Source organism: Phodopus roborovskii, unplaced genomic scaffold (assembly GCF_943737965.1).
Source record: "Phodopus roborovskii unplaced genomic scaffold, PHOROB, whole genome shotgun sequence".
NCBI lineage: Eukaryota > Metazoa > Chordata > Mammalia > Rodentia > Cricetidae > Phodopus > Phodopus roborovskii.
Window position 1 is genome coordinate 17,469,459 of NW_026126563.1, and position 24,005 is coordinate 17,493,463.

The window sequence follows — 24,005 nt, forward strand, 5'->3', positions numbered from 1 at the left end:
TACAGACGAAGTCCACAACATGATGTAGGGCAATGTGTCAGTGGCCTGGATGAACATACGCTTTGTGGAAGATGTCACAAGGTAAGCAAACACTTCATCTCCCTCGTCTTCAGATGGAAATTTAATCCTACTTCATTAATTTCGGAGACTGAATATTTTGTTCTTTCTGCTTTACTGTTCTGAGAGACCAATGGGAACATAGTCATAAACCACCCAGGTTCGTGTCTAATACCTATGGTAACAGCAGCTTAAACACTGTATTGACACACATGGGACAGCTTTCACTATAGTAGAGAATGAAGTTACCTGATAACAGTGATGGGGTAAGGATGCTTTGAAGAGAGCATCAAGGATGTTGGCTTTCGCGGAGGAATTATCAGAAAAGAGTCTAAGCCTTAAAGAGGAGCAAGCATTTGCTTTCTACTTGGGGGTTCAAAGGGGAAGGACCCAGGGGAAGTGAGAAATACCCCCATACTGTTCATTCTTCCTGATTTTATTAGAGATGCTGACACAGAGGAGCTAGATAGAGATATCATTGAAAGTGATACAGGATCTGCAACCAGCTTGGCTGGCCAAAAGGGCACCGAAGGACATTTACTAATGAGGGTAATTAAACATGCCTTGATAACCAGCAAAGCCTGGCTGGCGATAGCAGTGAGCCAGATAAAGAAGGAGCCTCACCCTAGGAAAAGAGACCAGACAGTATGCTAAAAGGGTCTGTCCACCAGCCAACAGCCCCAGGCAAAGAGATAACAGGCCTGTCAAAACACAAGGGAAGGCCTCTTGCAAATGCATTTTCAAATATGGCCCACTCTGGCCTTGACCATAACCATCCATACTGGGACAGAATAGCTACAAATTCCCTTCAATGTCTCCTAATTCTCAGATAAGGGAAAAAGGCACAGAGTTCCCTGTTCCCCATTTCTTTTCTGAGGCCTCTCTTATTTGTTAAAGAAATCAGCAACCCTGGCAGGGAACTTCAACAGAGAGAGATGGTAATCTGGGGAGATAAGTCCTGCCCTTGTGAAGGGCTACTTTGCTTTGATTTCTTCCTAATCAGCTAGCTGCCAGGAAGAAGGCTGCTTTGTTCTGGACAGAAGAGCTACAGCCTGGGTAATGTAGCCACAGACTAAATTTGAGACATACCTACCCTGTAGAGGCCAGCCTGTTGTCTCTGGGCTTCCACCCACAAGTGGAAAGGACCTCTCAGACCTCTAAAGGTGGACAGGGAAAATGTGGTCATCTTGCTAAGATGACACAAGAGACTGTGTGTCTGCAACAAGCTGTGTTCAATTCCGGGACAGTTCCCACTCACACCTCCAGCAGCACACATGCTCCTTAACATGCCACTTACTGTGTTATAAAAAGCAAACATACGAAACCAACTAACGTTTGTCTTCAGAAACTAATAAAGATCACGCCTTCTACTCCATTGCCCATTCTACTCCAAAGAGAAGACTTCCTAACAAGGGAGAGTCACAGAAAAAAGGACAGAGTGAGAAAGCGAGGGAGAGAGAGAGAAATGATGAGCCTTGCCATGGAAAGTCTGATAAGGAAAGAGGTCTATGAAAGGATGGGATCAGTAAGTGAAAAGGTACATTAATTAAGAATTAATTCACGTGAGTTTTTCAAACCTAAATACATTTACATAAGTGAGAAACCCTGGGGCATATTTACAGAGCCTCTTTAATTAGTCAGTATTCAAAAACAGCTTTGCACACTTGAGTCAAGTTTCCGGGACCAGGACATTGGAAACATGCTTCTCTCCTAAACGAGAGTTCAGACTTTGAAAATCACAAGCAAAACCTGCAGTTACTGGCTTAGGGCAATTCACACAACTTCACAATGAATGTACAAGAGGAAAGTTAAAGATGGATTCCAGGTATGAATGTGCTCTGCTAAACAAAAGATACATACCAGTTCTTTTTTTCCCCCTAGTTTATGGATTTTCACTTTTTAATGTTATTTTCTCTTATTTTTGATTTTACATATCAATCCCAGCTCCCCCCTCCTCTCCTCAATCCACTGCCCCCACCTTCCTCTCACTCACCCCCCCCTCCACTCCTCAGAAAGGGTATGGTCTCCCATTGGGAGTCAATGAAGTCTACCCCATCACCATGTTAAGGCCTGATCGACCGATGCACTCCCTCTTGTAACTGTGTTGAGCAAGGTATCTCTCCATAGTAAATGGATGGACAGAACTAGAAAAACCCACCCTGAGTGAGATAACCCAGACCCAGAAAGACAAATATGGTATGTACTCACACATAAGTGGATATTAGATGCAAAACTAAGGATGACCAGACTACAGTCCGCAACTCCACAGAAGCTAGGTAACAAAGAGGACCCTCAGAGGGACGCACAGGAACCCTCCTAGGAAGGGGAACTAGGCAAGGTCTCCTGAGTAAATTGGGAGCAAGGGAGGGAGCAGAGAGAATGGAAGGGGACAGATGAGGAGGGCAGGGAAGTGGAAAGGAGAACATGAGGGAGCAGGAAGGCCAAGCTGTGGTAAGGACGGAGAGGGATGTGAAGAAAAGAAATATCTTGACAGAGAAACATTACGGGATTATCAAGAAACCTGGCACTAGGGAAATTTCCATGAATACACAAGGGTAACGCCAGATAAAAGTCTACGCAATAGTAGGGAGGGGGACTAAACTGGCCTTTGTCTGTCATCAGATAGAGGTCTGCTGTGATTGTCAAACGTACATGATGGAGGCAGATGCAGAGATCCACAAATAACCACTAGGCCAAGCTCCCAGAGTCTAGTCCAAGAGAGGGAGAAGTGATAATATGAGCAAAGGGGTCAAGACCATGATGGCAAAATCCACAGAAACAACTAACCCGAGTAATTGGAGCTCACTGACCCTGGACTGACAGCGACAGAACCTGCATAGCACTGAACTGGACCCCCTGAATGCAGGCGACGGTGGGTGGACTGGGCAGTTTATGAGGCCACTGGCAGTGAGACCAGGATCGATCCCTAGTGCATGCACCAGGTCTTAAGAGTTGCTGGGAAGTGACAGATTCAACTCAGGTCCTGGAAAGCAAAGTTGTCCTTACGCAGGTTAGTCCAGCACCAAATGCACTCAAGGTAGAAAACAATATTGGTAAGAATCCTAAAGTACCAGGTCGTTTCAGGTTAATATCTCTGGCGTTTGTTTCAGAAAGTAGAAATGGTCTAACTATAATAACAAATGTATCAAAATGCCTGTTGTGATTTCTCAGGAAATACTGTTAAATGTTAAATTCCCAATCATTTCAAGATGAAATACAAGTATGGATGGCTGATGTAGGCTATGACACCAGACAAATCCTGCCATTGTGACCTACCTCTTTTTTTCCTTGTTTTACATATCAATCCCAGTTCCCTCCCCCTCCCTCCCATGGCCCCCAGCCACCCTCCCATCCCATTGCCCCCCCCACCTCCACTCCACAGGGAGGGTGATGCCTTCTAGGAGGGATCAACAAAATCTGTCAAGTCATTTGGAGTAGGGACTAGGCCTAGTCAAGGGAGTATCCCTCCATGGGGAATGTGCTCCCAAAGGCCATTCGTGTGCCAGGGACACATCCTGGTTCCCCTGTCAGAGGTCCTTTAGACTGCCCAGGCCTTCTAACTGAGACCCATGTTCAGGGGGTCTGAGTAGTGACCTACCTCTTACACAGCTACCTAGCATCCAAACTCACTTTGCAGTCATCCAAAGTGGAGATGCTCTCAGTAGAACTGCCAGTTACAGATTTAAGAAAGATATGTAATGTATGTGGCCTAATGCCCCTTGCATGCGTTGGAACTCCTAAGTTGCTCTGGAAGATTGATTCTGAGCAAAGCAGGACCCACGCCTCTCATGTATTACTCATTCTCATTCTTGGTGTCGTGTGTATATACGGCTCTGTGTGTACCTGGCACACAGAAGCAAACATCACTTAATAGCAAGAAGAGGATTTTGTCATTTGCTATATGACTACTATAAGCCAGGCACCAAGACAGAGATTGTGGATAAATAAATGAAGTAGATGTGGTCTCCAGATGCAAGTTTTTCTCAATAATTTTATGACTCTCAAAGGCAAATATCTGCTGGCTCGGCCCCTCTTTATGTCATCAGGGATTTAAGTCATTCCTGGAATATTGAATTTGCCTGGGAAGTATTTACAAAATAAACCAACAGTGCTTTTTATACCAACTCTAGAGCCCAATATAGAAATTAATTTTACTTATATTTTTTAATATCCACTGGGACAAAAAAACAAAGTAAACAGTACAAATTTAAGTGGGATGGGACTCAAGTTGCATGCTTCCTGAGCCAATGATATTCGATATTCACATAAAATACTGATACTTTGTAAAAAAAAAAAAAAAAAAAAAAAAAAAAAAAGTCAAGAAATGTGAGGATTTATGGTTAGAATACACCAACTAACCGATATTGATTTTTTTTTAAAAAAGTATATGAATCCCAAAGATTTAAAACACTGCTCACCTGGTCTTCTTCTCCTCCACCTTCTTCATCATATTTCAAAATATTATCTCTTACATCATCTTCTGGGTCAATTAACAGCTGCTTGGCCTGGCGCTCTTTATCCCGGCGTTTCATCCATACCACAAACATAAGAACAAGGACTGGATAGGAAGAGAGTAAATATACATACTTCTGTCATTCTGAAAGCCAGACATAGGTTATTTCAGTCTTCCACATTAATGACTGAAGGGCCATAACACACAGTTCACTCTGGGACTGACCATGGGCCTTACCCTGGCCACTAAGAGCAGTCCTTTGCCAGAGAACAGAGTGAAGAGCTGGACTCTGGTCTCCAGTGTCACATGGACATGCTGGATAACCCTCTTTGTCCTGTAGGCATGGTCTACTGAAGAGACTATATGGTTTCTGTCTTCATCCTGGCTTGTTAGAGGATCAATACCCTAATAGAATGCCTCATAAACTCCAAAGACACAAGGCAGCAGTGAGTTAAGTGTAAGACATTGGTCATTTGTCATTATACTCCCAAATCCTCAGAGAAAGGCACCTCTCCTGGGAACAAGTGTTTGTTTAGATGGCCAGGGCAGGAAATGAGAGTTGGGTGTGTAATTGGATTCTGGGCTGTTTTTTGACTCGCAGGGGCTGGTGTTTCTCTGTCATGCTATTCTGCATTTTCATCCCTATCTCACTGCAGTAACGAAGGCATGGGGATTGCTTTGAACACTGAAATAATATTAGGCTTTCATTCTTCACACTCAATGCCAGGTCTGAACCCATAAATTCTCCCAAGTTGATGTTAAAATCAGTGCCAATTCATTTTCCTTCAAAATGCTAGTGTCATTTTGTCATGGCTGAATCTATCATCCCTAAGTCTGTCTTGATAAGGTTGGCATAGTTGAGAGTGAACTGCGTCCTCCCCCCGCCCCCCGAACCCAGATCTAGAAATAAATTCTGTCTGAAATCTGAGGATATCAGTTTTCATCCTGAAACAAAAAGATTTAATGATCCCTATTTGAGCACATTTTTATTATTGGCCATAAAAGTAAATATCCTCCCTTTAAAGCCAGATACATGATCTCATTTGCCATTGTTCAGGGCTAAATCTAGCAAGTGGATTATTAGTATAGCATGCAGGTTTCATATTATAGCCAAAGCGGTCTCCACACAGGAAGTAAAAAATGCTCAGACTTCTATAGTAATTGCTTAGAATAAAGGGATGGAATTCTAAATTACCAGAACACTTGTAAATGGAGAAAGCATAAAGGAAATGGCCAACATTTTCAAGAAAGTGATTGGTGCATGGCGTGATCACACAATAAACTGAGTCCTGCTGCTATTGTACAATAAAACACTGGGCCCAGGCAATTTATTCTTTTAACCTGAATGCTTAGAAGTGGTTCCTAAAGTACTTTCTGGTGGTTAATTTCTTGCATTCCACTGAACCAAATATTGCAAAGTGTCTTAAAAAGAAGAAATTCCTTAATCTACACTTACGCTAAAGACAGACAATTTACAGAGCTGTGTAATCATTTCTGCTATCAAATGCCTTGTGTGTGGCATAAATTTCACTATTTTGTGCAGCCCTTCAGAAACAACTACCTTGATCCTCACATGACTGGAACCGGCCACTGACTGCACTTTATATGCAGGGAAGAGAAGGAAAGCAATACACCTATTTTCCTAAATCATCAGCTATGTGCCATAAATTCATACTCAAGTCATGATAAGTCCTCCAAGCCAGGACTGCTTAACATTTTTTGCTGTGGAAAGGGCTTCCTGTGGCCTCCAGCAATCAGCATCAGAAAGTGGTTGAGATGGCATGGGGACACACTCCTAGCAGCTTGCTGAAAACATGTCAGCACTCTAGCTGACTCTTGTTGGTTTTAGGCTAACAGGACCCTGGCTGCCCGCATAGGATTGACAGAATGCTGCTCAGGGGTCCAAATAGACTTGGACCTTTGAGGCGGTCCCTTTCTGTGCATCCTAGAAGTAGAGGGCATCATAGCCTCCAGGACAAAGTACTTACTTAGCAGGATGATGATACAAAGCAGAATAGCGATGATGGCGCCAGTGCCCAGCCCCGCGCCTACAATCCTGTCCACGTCTGTGCAGTCTCCATTGGAGTCACACTGGCAAACCTTCACACGCAATATGGAAATATTGGACTTGGGAGGATTCCCTGAATCTGTGATAATGATGGGAACTTCATAGATACCAGCTTCCAGAAATTTTATCTTTAAATTGAGTTGAGCAAAATCACCTATACAGAAAAGGGAGAAAAAGAAGTTTGATAGTCAGTACCTAATAAGATTTAAGGAAAAAAACAAAAACAAAAAACACTACTTTTGAGACTGTTTCCTAACTGTAACCCATTAAATAATTCACAATTATGCTGTATTATAAAAAATTGTTTTGTGTCTCAAGGTCTTTTAATGTGACCTAAACCCTTAAACAGCATTTAAATCTAATTAATGACAAGATTGTGAAGTGTGTAAAATTAATTTCCTATACCAGGGTTCCAAACTACTCAACTACATATCCGTTCAAATAATGAATCTGTTCTTACCATTAAGCCGGGTGATGGTCCAGTTTCTTTTAATAGTCACTGGAGACAAAGGAAGATCAAAAGCAAATGGTCCAGCATTTGGATCAATGTCATAATCAAGTGCTGTGATGTTAATTGAATTTGGTTCTGGAGTTTCACAAGTCTCAGCCTCTTGAGGTAACACCTGAGGGGCGTTGTCGTTGATATCAAGTAAATAGATTTGCAGTGTTCCGGTTCCACTCATAGGAGGAATACCTAAAAAGAGAGAAAAGCCACAGTTGAGGGCAACGGTTTCTCAGCTGAGGCTCAATTCTGATGTTTTTTAAACCGCTTGTCCCCACCACTGTATCATATGGAAAATGCTCACTGTCACAGCAGCTGAACGGACAGGCTTTGGAACAAGCTCAGTTCTTATTTCTCTCCTAGGATTACTCTGAGCTGTTGGTGCAGCTATGGGAGGTGAGCATGGAGCTCCTGCCTCTCCCGCTCTAGCTGTCCATCACTCTGAGCTCATGAACACCCCAGTCCTCCAGAACAGTGGAGAATGCCTGAGAAGCAGAGGGGCACCTGAGATTGTGGACCCCAGGACATGTACATGCTTGGAGGGAGTCCCGGAAGTTCAAAACAGCTGTAATCATTGCAGCTATTTACAGGCAACCGAGAGAAGACTTCATCTTGGGAACATATACTCAGCCAACCACACCTGGAAAAGAGCTGGGGATGCTCTTTGTACACTAATGCACTGTATTACTTACTATACAGGAGGTTTAAACAGGTGAGAGACCTCAGCCTCATGGTATACTATGGAGTATACAAAACTGCATACACTGGTTCTACCTGACCTCAAAGCTGTTTTCATTGACCCTGACATGTTATCTCTCCCAGCTCATGTGATCCCTCAGTATGGCTTCTGCTGTATTATAATGTCCACATATATCTAAGAAGTTTTATGTGTGTGCATTTGCATACCTATCATTTATATTTATTCGTGTTTTATAAACAATTTCATATACTGAGTCCCAGAAAGCTAAGCGATATGGCTGAAGGTCACGAAACTAAGAAGTTGTACGTATCCACAGTCCTGAGTAGGCAGTAGAGAAAGAATATGAAGAACACAATGGAGCAGAGGACAATAACATTGACAGGAATAGTGTTTTGCTCTTCTTTGCTATCATCAACACCATTTGTTAGATAGCTTGAGAAATGTTTACATGTACTACTGCTTTAAAATTCATTGCCTAACACATAACAACTTTACAAAGCGGGCAGCAGTGAAGCCATTTATAATAAGGAAACTAAGGTGCAGAGACTACGAGCTTGCCCAGCCAAGTTATCTCTTCAGCCCTAAGATGAGTAAGGTCCTCCTATGAGGCTTCACAGCAACGAATGGCTCACTTCTCTTATCATAAATACTCTTCCATTAGAAGCTATGTGCCACAGTAAATGAGAAGCCCGGTTGTGCCTCAAAGCCAGCGTGTATCAAGATCACTTTATGAAGCTTTCAGTCTCTGCATGATGGAAATTTGAGTTCCAATGGAGAGGGAAGGGGTGTTTGCATATGCCCAGGAATCCTTTGATAGGCCTTGCCTGCTGCTTTACCAGCCCTGTGGAAGAGGCTGGCCCTGCACAAGTCCAACACTAAATGACTGAACAGAGTTCCTATATTAAAAACGAGACAAAATACTGCCTTGGCCTGTTGCCAAACACATTTTTTCAGAGTCATTCATTCCGTTGGGTTGAAAAACTGTACATCTTGACCACCAATTTGTATTTATGGTTTTTTTTTTTTTTAATTAAGCAAGTACATCCACAGCTTAACATATTTAAAAAAAAAAAAAAGAAATATGGTTGTGATTCCATTTTGAAACTATTCACAATGACAGAAATATTTCTGTGAATATTATTTGTGCCAAGTACTTCTTTAAAAGCTTCATTTGGACAATTATATCTAACTCAAAACAGTACAAATTAGCTATTAATACCATTATAGCTTTATTTCACAGCAACAAAAAAGAAATAGGGTTGAAACTGTATTATTAACCCCACACAAAGAAGAGCTGGAGGCTGGGCAAATGTGCAGCTAGCAAAGCTACCACTAACCAACTCTGTCTCAGCAGAGATCCACATGGCAAATAATGTCAAAACGCATGTTTTAAAACCAACGCCTTCATGAATCTCCTATAATCACTTCCTGTACATGGACAGAACCAAGTTTCCTAGCACATAACAAGAAAAAGAGAACCTAACAAAAGGGGTGACTACAAGAAGCAGAATGAGGATGAATAAATAGCACATTCTGGGAAGAATGATGATAGACTTTGCTTACAGCTCATAGGGCATCCATGTATGTCAGGGCAGGAGACCAAACATAGAGAGGCATGATCACAGTGCCAACCACTAAGTGTATTCAGACAGCATTTCTTTTTATAATATAGAAAACTTGTGGGAGATGAGAAGGCAAGTCAGGACTTCAAAACAAAACAAACTTTGGAGCCTTAAAAGAATGAAGATCAAGGCAGGCAGTGGGGGAATACTCTAATCCCAGCACTCAGAGGCACAGGCAGGACGATCTCTGTGAGTTCAAACCCAGCCTGGTCTGCAGATGGAGGTCCAGGACAGCCAGGTGCACACACTGCAGTAACTTTAATTCCTACATAAGCACAAGAGGTTCTACTCTCTTTAACACCCAAGGAAGATCTGGCAAATGTACTTAATTACATACCATTGTCTGAAGCAAGGAAGGTAGCATTATATATGTTGTTCTTTACATTTGGCGATTCTCTATCCAAAACAGCAATGGTAGTGATCTGCCCATTCACAGGGTCTATTTTCAGCCAATTGGCAGGATCAGATAGTTTTGTGTATCTACAAAATCAAAGTGCAATGATTTAAGTATTTTTGATAAGAAGTTTAACAAACAGAGCACTCGTTAATTTTCACAGGTTTAATTACAAGAAGGCAAAACTTTCATTAATCTGCATGGCTGTAGATATGGCCAGAAACAGAATTTTAACATGGGGAAGTATTTCTGTGGAAGTGATTTTGGGAGTTATGTAAAGGCCATGTTCCATCTTTTTAGGAAACTCTGCAAAGGCTTAGGGGTAAGACCAAGTTCACAGTCTGCTGAGGCAGATTTAACTGCCTCAATTTCTGTTCTTGCCTACATCAATAGATAACAGAGATGTTGACAATATGTCTCAAATATACTTTCAGAGCCCTATCATACAGAACCTGGGGGAATCAGAGGCTAAATCCCACATGACACACCGTGTCTAAAATGCCTCACACCGTTGAAATGCCTCACACTGTATTATGGTGGAGATGAAGCCTCACTGGAGAAGCTTCCACAAAATTCCATTCCTACCAGGATCCCCTAGATGAGGGGAAGCCTCAGACCTGTGTTCTCCAAAGAGCCCCATGGGCTTTTAACCTGTATTAACAGAGTCATATGTTTAAACCCCTTTTTAAATGTGAGGTGGGCTGAAGTTTTTAAACTCAGATAACTAACACCGATTGGAGACATTATGGTATATTTTGAGAGGTAAAATCTACAGGATTTTAATGCACATAGTAATTGGCCATTTAACTATTCTGTCTCCCTTGTATGGAGAACTGCAGAATCAGCACAGTTTTCTGTTAGCTGCCTTTCCAAAGGCAGTTAAATAAATTAGGAGTTAATTTTAAAAATTATATTTAGTTGCTACGGAGAATGGTTGCATGGGGTACGCCCTGCCAGCCACCCAGTCCTGCATCAGGATGAGTTAGGTTTCACTGAAGAAGTATTTAATTTCTGCTGGAAGTTTTCACAAGTACACCTTATGGGTTCATTGCACAGGTATGGGGTACATCATTCGCTGTCCCGTTTTGATCTGGCGTGAGTTCTCACTTTCCTAGACATTTGGAGAAACGAGAGTTTATAATTTCCTGGGGGTTCCCTGTTTACTCACTTTGTTGCTTTTTGACATGTTTGGAATAAAAACATAGGCTAAATAATTAACACTTTTAATTAAAAAGACACAGAGAGGTAGAAAGTTTTATTTTTTTTTTCCTTTTACTACTTCAAGGATAGTCTCATTCTTAGCACTTTTAGGCTAATAAAGTCATAGATATCCTACACAGAAGATACTCCAAAGAGTTTTAAATTATTTTGGAAAACATGCGTGTCAACATGCGACCTTTTTATGGGTGCTGAGAAACTGAAGGAGCCCATTATTGTAGAAGAATTTTTTTTAATGGCAGAGACTATAGAATATTATCTGTAAAACATGACAACCAACGTTAGAAGTAAATCATCAGTTTTCTTTGGAATGCACTCCCAGGTAAGTTACCCCTGTTCCAGTAGATGAGCCTACACCCATGCAAATACAGACAGAGCCAGCCTGACTCAGTGGTCATAAAACAGAGCACATGGACGTGTGAGGGGAATGTAGTGGAAGAAACTGGAAGGGGGTGGAGGGGAGGACCTAGGAGTGAATTTGAACCTGTGCATGAAATTCCTAAATAGTAAATAAGCAAAAAAGTCATATTATCTTCTATAATCATTACTTTTGGTTGTAATGGATGTCACAGGGTGAATTTACTAACTTGCACACAAGGTACAAGAAGGAATCTAAATCCAATACCACTGTGGTGTTTCATACCTGATACTCTGTTGCATATATCGATCGGGGTCCTGAGCTGTGAACGTAGTCAGCATGGTGCCTGCATGGAGGCCTTCTTCTTGGCGAATGATTTTAGGATTGGGGGCAAAATAAGGGTTTTCATTGACATCAATAACTGTCACTGACACAGTTGCTGTTGACTGGGGTGGGTGCTGAATTCCCTTGGCTAACGGCACTTGATTTTCTGCAGCAACAGTAAGGACAAACATCCTATTCGTTTCAAAGTCAATTGGCTGGAAAAGAAAAAAGAAATGGAAACCATATTTTGCAGAAGTAAGAACATTTTCATCCTGACATTCATCTGTCTATGAGTCCGGTTTCCAAAACATTAGCTTTTACCCTTCAATGTAGCACTTCCCCAATTTCTGGAAAACATGCAGAAATGTCTCATTGAAACACATCCCAACAGAGAGATTTATGTTTCTTTCAGACTGTATGGGATTGTTGCACGGATTCATTTATTTAGAAGGCTGTGGAAACTTGATTATTTTCAAAAAAAAATCAAAAAATAATCAGCACTGCAAACAAAAGCTACTAAATAATCTGAGGTCAAGAACACAAGGATTTATATTCTCAAGCGCTTGGGAAAGGACACCTCTTAGGCATGAAAACCTTTACTAGTTAGTGATGAATTGAAAACAAAATCCATAAACAATACTGTAGAATTTAAAATACTACATATAAGCCTTTTTTTTTTAAAAAAAAAAAATGAGGCTAAAACCTCATTCAGTTTAAAAGTGCCTTTCCGGGCTGGTAAGATGGTTCAGTAGCAAAGGAAGGGTACTTGCAACCAAGCCTGATGACCTGATACTATGAAACCATGATAAAAACAGAGCTGATTCTTCCAAGTTATCCTCTGAAGTGCCCACACATGTGCCTTGGCACCCAAACTGCCCCTGTGCCCCAATACAAGCAATCAATCATTCAATATAAACAAAAAGTATGTTTCAGAAATTAAAATACAGACTGTGGAGTGAAGTGCACATACACACAGTCATCTTAAAATATAAGTGTTCTATAGGTAGATTTATGCTTTTTTTTTCTCTTTACTGAGCAAACTGAAAATCTGGCTGTCTTCCACAACAATGGCGAATGTTTTGCAGGTTTTAAAACTCCCACATGAGAGCACTTTAGATGATTAATGCAAAGCACAAATAACCCTTTATGTACATATTAACTGCGGAAGTATCACTGCACCCTGTTGTCACTAGAATGCTGTAGGAGTTTTGGTCTGAATTTCCCTGGGTCACTTAGTAATGGAAGCAGTGTTTGGTAGTAACAGGAAAGGTCAGTTGTCTTAATCTGCCATTGGTAGTCTAAGAATGACCAAGAGCTGAAGCTCACAAGAAAGCTATGTGATTAGCACAAAACACAATGGCATCTTACCCTAGACTTCTTCAAGCGATCAAATTCACTGCAGTATTCTCTTGTTCTAGGACCTTTAATTCAGTATGCCCACCTTGAGTGTTTTAAATGAGCCAGGAAAGAGGGTGGAAGGGCTGTGATGTGCTGAATGAGTGAAATTTCTCTCAGGCACTTAAGTTAGTGATGTATGTGCAGTTTGAGTCCTTTCACGTGTATCAGTTTCATTTGGCCTTCACAAATGTGCAAGCACTTGGAGGCTGTACTCACATCCCACGTTCAGTAGGAGGAACCTGAGGTTCACCAAGGCTGAGTAAGTGGGGATGGCCACACGGCGTTCCTGGGCAAAGCTGAGATGCAAACAGAAATCTCGGTTCTGGGGCTGGTACCACTGTTGCCTATTCCCTATGTGTGTGTCGGATTTCCGGGCCCAACTCTTTTCCCTCGTGTAGACATAGATCATAAATCCTGCTCTGATTGACCATTTATCTGTCAGGCAGACACACAGGTTCACCTAGTCAGGTTTTTAGGTGGTTAAAAGGACCCGAAGTTCACTTGGAAGGCTTTTAGGAGATGTGTTTGTTACCACTGAAGAGATTTTGCTATGTGTCTGCCACCGTACGCTTCTGTTTTGTTCTTTAAATATCAGAAAGTTTTCTCTGTGTAGCTCTGGCTATCCTGGAACTCAACTCTGTAGACCAGGCTGGCCTAGAACTTGAAGAGACCCACCTGCCTCTGCCTTTTGGGTGCTGAGATTAAAGGTGTGTCACCATGCCTGGCTAGGCTAGGAAACTACTTTCTTAAAGTCATGAAAATAGAATTTTAAAATAGCTATGTAAATGGAAAATATTTATAAAATGTAGGCTCTCCCGCCTACTCCTTCCATTTTCTGTGATTTTTCTTTTGTCTTTTGATTCATTTACTAGCTGCCCAAACTCCATGAAATTAGTAGCCATTGAACCTCTCCTTCTGTTCACTTCTTTTCCAACCCCTTCGCTATCTGTCCAAACTCCATGAGAATAAGCATTGCACCCCTCTCTTCCCCTCTCCGACTCCTCCCCGTTCCCTGATGGAGACTGAACTGAGAACCTCATGTGTGTTAGGCAAGCACTCCATCTTTCCACCAATGGTCTCATCCTCCGTATGTGAAAGGCCACTAATATATCAGCTGCATTCATTTCATGTTGCTGAGGCCCCCATGTCTTCTGACTGGTAAATCCGTCCAAACTGATTTTAATTGTAGTGATAATGGAAGAGAATTTATGTTATCCTCAATTTCAACATAAATTGAACAGTAACACATAGTCCACTAAATCGTTAGGAATTCCAGACTTGGAGGTATTTAAAATAAAAAAGGTTCCAAGATTCTACAGCAAAGTACTGGGGGAGGACAGAGGCCGGTGCCTGCTGAGTAACTGCCCAAGGTCTTTGGTCCAAGTGACACTTACTTTTACCACAGTGACTAGCCCGTCATTGCTGTTGGGGTCTGTCTGGATGGCAAATCTCCCCGTAGGGTCCCCACCGCTGATCTTGTACCCTGCGTTCCAAGCCGGTGTGTGGGGCTGATCTTTGTCAGTGACAGTTAGGTTGGCTACGATGACGTCCACCCTGTTCTCAGGGACTTCGCCGTAGAACTGTAACAAAGAAAAACCTCAGTCCGAGGTAAGATGTGGCCCACTGAAGGACAAGCGCCTGATGACCACACCACCCTAATTTTATTGCCCCATTAAATCTTTATGGCTCCACTAAACAAGGAGCTAGGTACATGCCAGTAATCACCCAGTTTATGTCTCACTGGGAAAAAAAAATGCTGGAACATTTTTCAGCCAGCAGTGTGTGTGTGTGTGTGTGTGTGTGTGTGTGTGTGTGTGTGTGTGTTTAACATTATGCTTCAGTTTCATTAGTATTAAAATTAGCATCCATTTGTGAGTATCACTGTGATTAATGTGGGGTCCACAGAAAAGACTTACACATAGGAAATAATTTAACTTGGGATCGAGGTAATTACACGCTGGAAAATAGCACAAATCAGGCATGTATTCCAGGCATCTGAAACACGGGAAGAATTCTGTTACCACTGCACCAAGCTATTTGTTGCAGGCAGTGTGTTTTAACTTCTTTAACAATAACTGGAATGGTGATGAGTAAGTAAAGCACTCAGGTGCCTGTTTTAATGCGCATGTAATAGAAACATCAAAGTCAGTGGTCATTCCACCAACAGAGCAAATTTCATTTCCATCTAACGCATTTATTATTCCTAACAAAACTTCTTCCGAATGGTCCATGGTGCTGAAGTTGTTTTGAGTGACAGGTTGTACTTACCGTCATGGCAGTAAACTCTGGAGGATTGTCATTGACATCTGTCACCGTGATGACCGCCGTGGCTGTGTTTGAAAGGCCATAAGTGGGATTGCCTTCCATGTCTGTGGCCTGAATTATTAACGTGTACTGTTGCACTTTCTAAAAAGTCATAAAGATAACAAGTTAAATGATGCTAATTCCTCAAGAAGACATAACAGTTGCTCTATAAAGGGCTCTTTATTACTGATGGAGAGCATGGTGCCCTTCATTCTGATTAACATGGCTTGCAATTTCCCATGTGGTGTTTACTTTAACTCAGGAAACCCAGGTCTGGTTCTTGTCTGGGGAGATTTAACTGTGTATATTCACTTTGACTCCCAAGAAGGAATGCATTGAACACATTGCAGATGTGTGAAATTAAGGATTGAGCTGAAGTCACCATCTGGTTCAACCTTTTCCCTTTTGCTACAAGATTTCTAGGAAGTACTCAAGCTTTTTTGGATCTTATATTAATTTCCAAGTATAGGGAAGCAAAGACAATAAGGAAGCCAAGAAAGGAAGAGGCAGCACATATAACTCACAAAATATGCCTGCATTCCCTTTATATTATACACGTACATATTTCCTATTATATTATACATATATTATTTTTTGTTATAATTACTTGATAACATTTTCCCTACTCCTCGTTAGTATTAACTGTTCAAAATTATGTAAGAAATGTATGGTCTTCAAAAAAAGATCAAATTTTGGAGCTGAAGACATGGCTTAGTGGTTAAGAGGGCTTTCTGCCCTTGCAGAGGACTGAAATTTGGTTCCCGGTGTCCACAGACTGGTCCACAAGCATCTCTACTTGCAGTTCAAGGGGAGTGAATATCCTCTTCTGGCTTTTGTGGGTACCAGGCATTCATGCAGTACACATTGCATCATATAGACAAAACATTAATACACATAAAATAAAATCAATAAATAATTCTAAAACTGTTTTAAATAAAAATTTAACTAAAGGGTATACATTGAACCTGAAAGTCATGGGACACAATAGGTATTTAATTGAATAGGTACATAATTAATGGATCAGCACTAAGATACAAGACACAGTGTCTCCTGTTTTGAGGACTACGCTATAGGGATAAAGACACAGACACATTTACGTTCAGGTGATTTTTATCAGGCAAGCACCCATTACTTGAAAAATACAGATTAGCTCTTTTAAAAAGGAGCCAAATGAAACTGTAATGTATGTTCAGTGGAAATCTTGTGATTATCCTAGAAATCTGTACTGATGGCTGATATTTTACATGTGCGGAAAACCTAACAAAAAGCACTGTCTAAAGTCATGTGGAAACTCCGCGAAAATTGGCATAGAATAAAAGGGATCATATTCCTAAATGCTAACCCATTCTGAACAACAAAACACTCTTCTTCATACTAAACAAAACAAGTGTCACTGCAAAGTGCAGTTCTCTGGTTCTAAATATAACTGACATTATAAACGCCATTCTTAAGGGATTCCTGCAGCTTGGAGAAGAAGGCACAAATTGTGGCTTTTGATGCAGTCATTACAGGGAAGAGCAAAGAACAGAGAGAAGTGGAATGGAAAACCAACCTCACCCGTGAGAGGTTAAACACTGTCCAGTCGATTGAATGTTAATCTCTAGCAGATTTTTACTTTAGATCCCTTATTTCTTCCTAAAAGAGAAGGTGCCGCACTTTTTAATTAGAAAAAAATTTCAAATATGTACTGCAGGATGCACCATTTTAAGATTTTTATAGCCCACAACTTTGCATTACAATCTGGAGTGGGCGATACATTTCCTCAATGGCTTTCTTCTCAAGACTACTCCTCATTTGGGAGAAAATCTCATGGGGTCTGACTCCTGACAATGAACTGCAGACAACTGATAGCTGAGAGATAGATAGATAGATAGATAGATAGATAGATAGATAGATAGATAGATAGATAGAGAGAGAGAGAGAGAGAGAGAGAGAGAGAGAGAGAATTGGTTTCTCCCAGGGATGAGGCCCCGAACTGGGTACTCAACCAGTACAAAGTGGTCAACCCTGAATCATACAAACACAGATAACACTAGTGGACCCATCAGGTTTTGTGTATGTGTGTGTGTGTGTGTGTGTGTGTGTGTGTGTGTGTGTGTGTGTGTGTGTGTGTATATAATTAGAGTTCATCCATTTGAGGAGTGAGGTGAGAAGCAAGGGCAAGGGACTGGAGGGAGGAAAAGGAAAGGGGAAATGATAAAAATTATGTTCTAATTACAAGATAAGTCTTTATAGATGTTCATTGTTTTATCCTTTTGTGGTTACTGTGAAAAACTTGGGGACATTTGATCAGCTTCCCAACTAAAAACTACGAAATAAAAATGTGCCGTGACTGTGGCTGAGAGACGGTTCAGTAGTCAAGAGCACAGACTGCTCTTCTAGAGGATCTGGGCCCAAATCCCCATATGCACATGGCAGATGACAACTGTCTGTAAATTCTAGTCCCCAGGCACCTGACACTCTCTTCTGGTCTCTGCAGGTATTAGGCATGCATGTGGTGCACAGACATGCATTCAGGCAAAACACTCAAGTACAGAAAATTAAGTAACACACTAAAAATGAATGATGACTTATGAAATGCCATTTGTGTAGCTATTATAGTTCTATTAACAATGAAAATTTGTTTCCTTCATCATAATGTTATAAAACATACGTGGACATACAGTGTTTCCCGATGTCTGCTCTAAAAAAGAACACAGTATATACAATTTTGGATGGGGCTGAGATATTTGGAGCAATTGTTAATCTTTGAAATTTACAATTGCTTCAAGCTAGCACTGAAATTTTTAATCTTCACAGGAGCATTGTGTGGGTGTAGTGGTATACACCTGTCATCCCAGAACTTGGAGGCTTGAGCCAGAAGGATTTTTTTTAGTTCCAGACCGAACTGGTCCATAAAATGAATTCAAGGCCAGCCTGGGCTGCAGTATGAGACCCTATCTCAATAACTACAGGAAGTCAAAACTCTAAAAATGCACATTGTTATTTTTAAATACAGTATCTATTAAAATCAAAATTACCCACTTGATAAATATCGGGAGGCAGAAGCAGGCAGATCTCTGTGAGTTTGAAGCCAGCCTGGTCTACAAGAGCTAGTTCCACGACAGCTTCCAAAGCCACAGAGAAACCCTGTCTTGAAAAACCAAAGTCAAATGCCACGGTGGGAAAACGATCTTGCATTTGGTAAGGAAGTTGTGCTAGTTTATTATTTCAGCAATTAAACTGTCCGGAGTGCCTTGCCTGATTTAGTCATGTTTGTCTGATGCAGATAGGTGACACTTCAGATCCCTGCAAGGAGTATGGCTTCCCACCCTCAAAGTGCCACACTGGATGCAGGAATCCTGCTCCAAACCTTTTCCTCACTTCCTGATCCAGATGATATAAACCCCTTTCTCCCTTGCTTATTTCCATCCCCACCCTTGGCTTGGTGAGGAGTCCATTTTAGCAAAGCTACCTGTAATCATTCATTTATTCCACACTCTTTATATTTATAGCCACTGTCATAACAGCCTGTTCTATTGATATGTCAATTCCTCTACCTATACCAATAGCAATTCTCCACCAGGGTGACTGTGCCCAATTAAAAACCTTCTTCAGTGTAACAACTTGGAAAGTATCAATGGCATATCATGGACACTGGCTAGGAATTCTGCGGAACATGTTCTGGAAGTACACAGTTGAGAAACTGTTGTCTTTGAATAATAATGGCCTTTCTTTGTTCTGGGCCTGAAACTTGAATGGCTTGAAAGTCAACTAGCCAAGGACTTCTGATATTTCTTGAGGTACAACTATTTTGGGTCTTCAGCAAAGTGTCCCACAACACATTTCTATCATTGCTTCTAACCTTAATGTCTATTCATACTTCACTTTGTGTACGCATATGCACACACAGGACGAGCATCTAAAACTATTTTTACAAGGAATTGCATGTGGTTGTTTGAGTGATGAACATCATTACTCCAAAGTGAGAAGCAATGAATTCTGGAAGGTTTAGGCTAAAGAGTCATTTTGGTCAAAGCCTTAAAAGATCTTAGAGGACAAATAAAGACCTTTGCCTTTCTTCTAGGAGGTGATGAGCCATTTCACCATTGAGGAGACTCAGCATGTTTGTAGATTATGAAGGGGGCTCCAAAGAACTGAGGCCAATAGCAACTGAAGACCACACGTCACAACCAACACAGAGTCCAGGACACAAGTATAATACAGATTTGGCCTAAGAAACAGCAAGCCCCTGTCCTTCTCTGCCTGGAAAATGTAATGCTGTGGAATAAAAGTAATGGACAATGTTCAATCAGTACAAGGGGCTGCCAGTTATGCTAATGGGGAAAATAGCTGCTAGGATTTATTGGGCACCATGCTCCCTGAATGCTTCATGCACCCTGCTGCATTATCCTTCCAACTGTCGTGAGATCCCTGTTACCTGGACACCCGGTTATAGGTGCATGAAGGTCCAACAGCTCACACCAAGCAGAACCCCAAATTCAAACCTGGTAGAGAATCTGTGGGAGGTGTTGTGCTTTTATTGTGATGGTACTTCCTATAAGCTCATGTGTCCGAATAATCGTCGGTTCCTAGCTGGTGGCAATGTCTGGGAAGATTGTGGATCATCTAGGATGTACAGTAGGTCACTGGAGGTGAGACCAAAGGCTTTAGGGCCTGGAACCATTTCCTGTTTCTTCTCTGCATCCTGGCTGTGGATGTAAAGCAACCAGCAGCCTCCTGTTTTCCTCACCATGATGGGCTGGAGTGCGGCCTTGAACTATGAGCCCCAACAAGCCCTGACTCCTTAAGTTGCTTCCTGTTGGCTGATTTGTCATAGAAGTGAGAAAAGAAACTGTTACCAGTAATTCAGAGAGGATAGAGGTTAGGTGTGGAGAGAAAAGGCCAGAGAAAGTAAAAAGTGAGGAGGGACCACCAGCAGGTGATGCTGTAAGGCATGAGGAGTGCCATCTTTTCAAAAAGGCAAAAATGGCAAAGAGAAAAAGGCGATGGCTTTAGATTTCGAGACCATAAAGAATAGATGATTCTGAACTGCAGATCAAGGAAAAATTAAAAGGTGACTCTGGTAAGCGTGTCAACGGTTAGAGGCACCATCTCTGAAAGGTGTCATACATCCTGAGAGAATGATAGTGAAAATTACTTTCCACAAAAAGGAAACTGTGAATTTTAATAGAAATAAAGGAATTCAAGTCTGCATAAAAAGTCAAAGTAATTTATGCCGGCCTCAGGCAGAATTACCATAAACCATCCAAGATAGACGTGTTCTTTTTTCTTAGAGAAATGACTTTCAGAAAATGGAAGGCTTTCCATAATTTCCTCTGGTAACTCATTGTTGATTTTTAATAATTCCGCTGTCAAGAAGTGATTCCTCATATCGTATCTAACCCATGATCCCATAGCTTCTGTCCTTTTCTGCATTAGTGTTATCAAGGGTGGTGGATGGCTTCCCCGTGAACTGCAGGACATACTTAACTACAATTACACCCCACTTCAAGCTTTTATCCGGTAGGCTAAATATAGCCTCTCTGATTTTTAAACATGGTTGGCTTGTGTAAAGGAAAACTGTCTTAAATTCTTTATGGCTCTTTCTTGTCATGAAACAGCCAGGGAGGAGAGGGGTCTGGGAGAAGCTGACGAAAGTGCTGGCTTCACACAAGGGCTGTGAGTGGAAGGGGAAACATGACAGCCACAACACGCACTAAGTCTTCTTGGTATGGCCAAACTTACCCCGAAGAGAAAACATTGAAACATACTCCATAATCTCATACAAAGAATGGTATTCATACTGAGTTGATGGGTGTGTCAGAATAGTGTTTCACACTACAGTGGAAGACTCAGACTATGACTAAACTACCTTTGTTGTCTAGGGTTCTCCTTTGGGCATGTGTGGTGCACATATGTGCCTGCACAGACGCACATCTCTGTATAAATGAGATGAGGTTGCCAAGTGTCCGCTCTATCACACTCAGCCTTATCCTTCTGAAACAGGGTCTCTCACAGAACCTGGAGCTAGGCTGGCAGCCAGCAAGCCGCAATGACTCTCCAGTCTCTGCCCCCCACACCGTACTGGGTTTTTAGGGAACTTGCAATGACCAGTTTTTTTTTTTTAATGTAGGTTTGAGGATCCAAATTCATATCCCAGTGCTAGCACAGCAAACACATTTATCCACTGGGCCATTCTACAGTCCCCTGAACTTTGAAAGTACTATACAAACTAAACCCATCTTTGGATTTCTGAACATTTTCAGATGCAAAACATTTTCAGAGCAAGAACAGTGGAATTCAATGGGTAAATTTCACAGGTCACACCTAATTCCTAAGTAGGCTTCACAGACATAAATGAATATATCCTGACTGGTTCTGTTACTTGATTATAGTGTTTCTAGAGCAATTTTGTTTTCTGCAGCTAGTAGCAGTGTTGTCCACTCCTCAATTCATGTGAACATTACTGTAGCTGAGAGAGTATCAAAACCCAACTTCTCAAAATCCTCCTCACTAATATACATCGTGGTGTACATAATGTTTCTGTTTGACAACATCTGAGGTTCCATCACAGCAAAAGCTTAGCTCAGCCTGAAAACTGCAAACCACAGATCTCTAGGTGTTGGTGCTTGGAGAATTCACTTAACAATGACTCTGGATGGTCAATGACCTTGAGAAGCTGCCAGACCACTCCTGGGTCACAGAATAAAGAAGAGATGTGAAAGTTTCCTGAAGGCAGAGTTTCAGGGGAAGGCACAAGAAGACTGGCGAATGAGAGGGTTCAAGCAGGCTCAAAAGGCCCCTTCAGATGGGACCTCATGACCATAGCACAGCAGTGCTCAGGACTACACATCTGCCTGGCATTTGACCAAAACACGCATACTCTTTAACGCCATCAATGTTGGTGTTTCAACAAAATATATTCTAGAATTCTCTACATTACTAGCTTTAGATGCTCAAATAGTAGAATTAACAGGATTACCAGTGTTCAGACTTGAAAACTAAATTCCCTTAGAGTTCAGAAGCCAGTTCTAACAAAGAGGATATTTTCCTTATATAACACCCACCAAGCAATTCACACAAGCCCCAGACACCTGATAATGCCTATAAATACGCATTATTTGTAGCCTCCTAAAGTTAATTCATGCACATATTACTTGACCGTGATGTCTAACTTAGTTCCCCACAAAAACCTTTGACTACGAAGAAAAATAGGAGCAATCTTAAAAACTTTGAAAGTGGAAAGGAAAGAGTATTGGCTTTACTTAGTCATACATCACTGACGCTCACATTCACGACACAAAGTTCTGTGAAAACTCCCATTGCTGACCAAGGAATGGCAATGAGCATGCGGATGAGAGTTTGAACCCACCACTAGCTGCCTCTGAGGCTATGCATACATCCAGGACAGTTCTGGGTCTGCTTACCTCTCTGTCCAGACCAGCTGCCACCGTAATGATATCCCCGGTCTCATTGTTGATTGTAAACATGTTGGGCGAAGGTGTGCTGGGAGCTTGGGACAGGATCCTGTACCTCAGCATGCCATTTAGGGCGTTTGGGTCATCTGCATCAATAGCAGTGACCGTCATCACATATGTCCCTAGAGAGTGAGCAGAGAAGGTAGACCATCATCCTTCATTTTAGGGACCCTAAAATCAAGCATCCTCACTATGTTGGCAAGTCTCATTTTCACTTTGTCACACACAACAAAAACATTTCAAGTCCTTCAAATAAAAGCAGTTTTTTTTGTTTGTTTGTTTGTTTTTTTAAATAACCAGACATGGCAGTGCAGAAGTCAGTCAGTAAAATGTTTGCCATGTAAGCACAGGGTCAGAGTTCAGTGCCCATGTAAAAACAAAGCCAGTTACAGAACTTGTGTGTTTGCAATTCTAGTGCTATGGAGATGGGCACTGGTGGATTACCGGGGCTCACTGCACAGCCAAGTCACCCTGCTCTATCAGGTGCCAGCCAAGAGAGACCCTAACCATAGAAGATAATATGGGCTGGTCTTGAAGAGTGATACCCACTGGCTTTGCATGCAAGCCCACACACGTCATCATAGTAAGCATAATCTAGATACAAAAAGAAATTACAAAATATACATATTTATACACTCACTCAATTCTTCCCACACCTAGAAAACAAATCTACTCTATGATTCCCATAGGGCTCATGGGCAACTTTCATTTACATAAAACGAAAAGGACAAGAAATACAGATGCTATTGCAAACGTATTTTATGACCACCCATTCTTTTCTCTCGGATTCCACAGTAGCATTTCATGGAGCTTGCTAGGTGTAGTTCTCCCCAGTGCCCAAGTTTCTGACAGTGAGCTGTGGAAAAGGCAGGGGCCACCCCACTGCCTCTGGTCAGGAGGAAGCAGGCTAGGCAGTACTGCTCTGCTACACTAACTGGGCAGAGACTTGGCATTGTGCATTATTATTATTTCCTTAAAGACAGAGGAACGCTATCACTGGCCTGGGGACTTTAACTCACCGAGTATTTTAAAACGAAATTTGGAAAACAGAATGTCAAAGAAGACCTAAGCTCAGTCACTTTAGACTAGTTTGTTTTGTGAGATCCATTTAGAACAGAAAAAGAAAATGTTCTGTCTCTGTCTTCTA

The 24,005-nt window shown here is 41.5% G+C and overlaps 1 protein-coding gene across 2 annotated transcripts in view; it reads right to left on the reverse strand.

Annotated features, from left to right (window-relative positions):
* The window catches only part of Cdh2 (cadherin 2), a 213,962-nt gene that overhangs the window by 25,136 nt on the left and 164,821 nt on the right, over positions 1-24,005 (reverse strand). For both annotated transcript variants that reach the window (XM_051202011.1, XM_051202012.1), the window contains exons 7-14: positions 22,808-22,980; positions 15,363-15,500; positions 14,489-14,674; positions 11,658-11,911; positions 9,740-9,882; positions 7,039-7,272; positions 6,499-6,732; positions 4,476-4,615 (exon numbers count right to left, since the gene is read on the reverse strand). In XM_051202011.1, the coding sequence (XP_051057968.1) occupies positions 4,476-4,615; positions 6,499-6,732; positions 7,039-7,272; positions 9,740-9,882; positions 11,658-11,911; positions 14,489-14,674; positions 15,363-15,500; positions 22,808-22,980 (1,502 nt within the window). The remainder of the gene's footprint in view (positions 1-4,475; positions 4,616-6,498; positions 6,733-7,038; positions 7,273-9,739; positions 9,883-11,657; positions 11,912-14,488; positions 14,675-15,362; positions 15,501-22,807; positions 22,981-24,005) is intronic.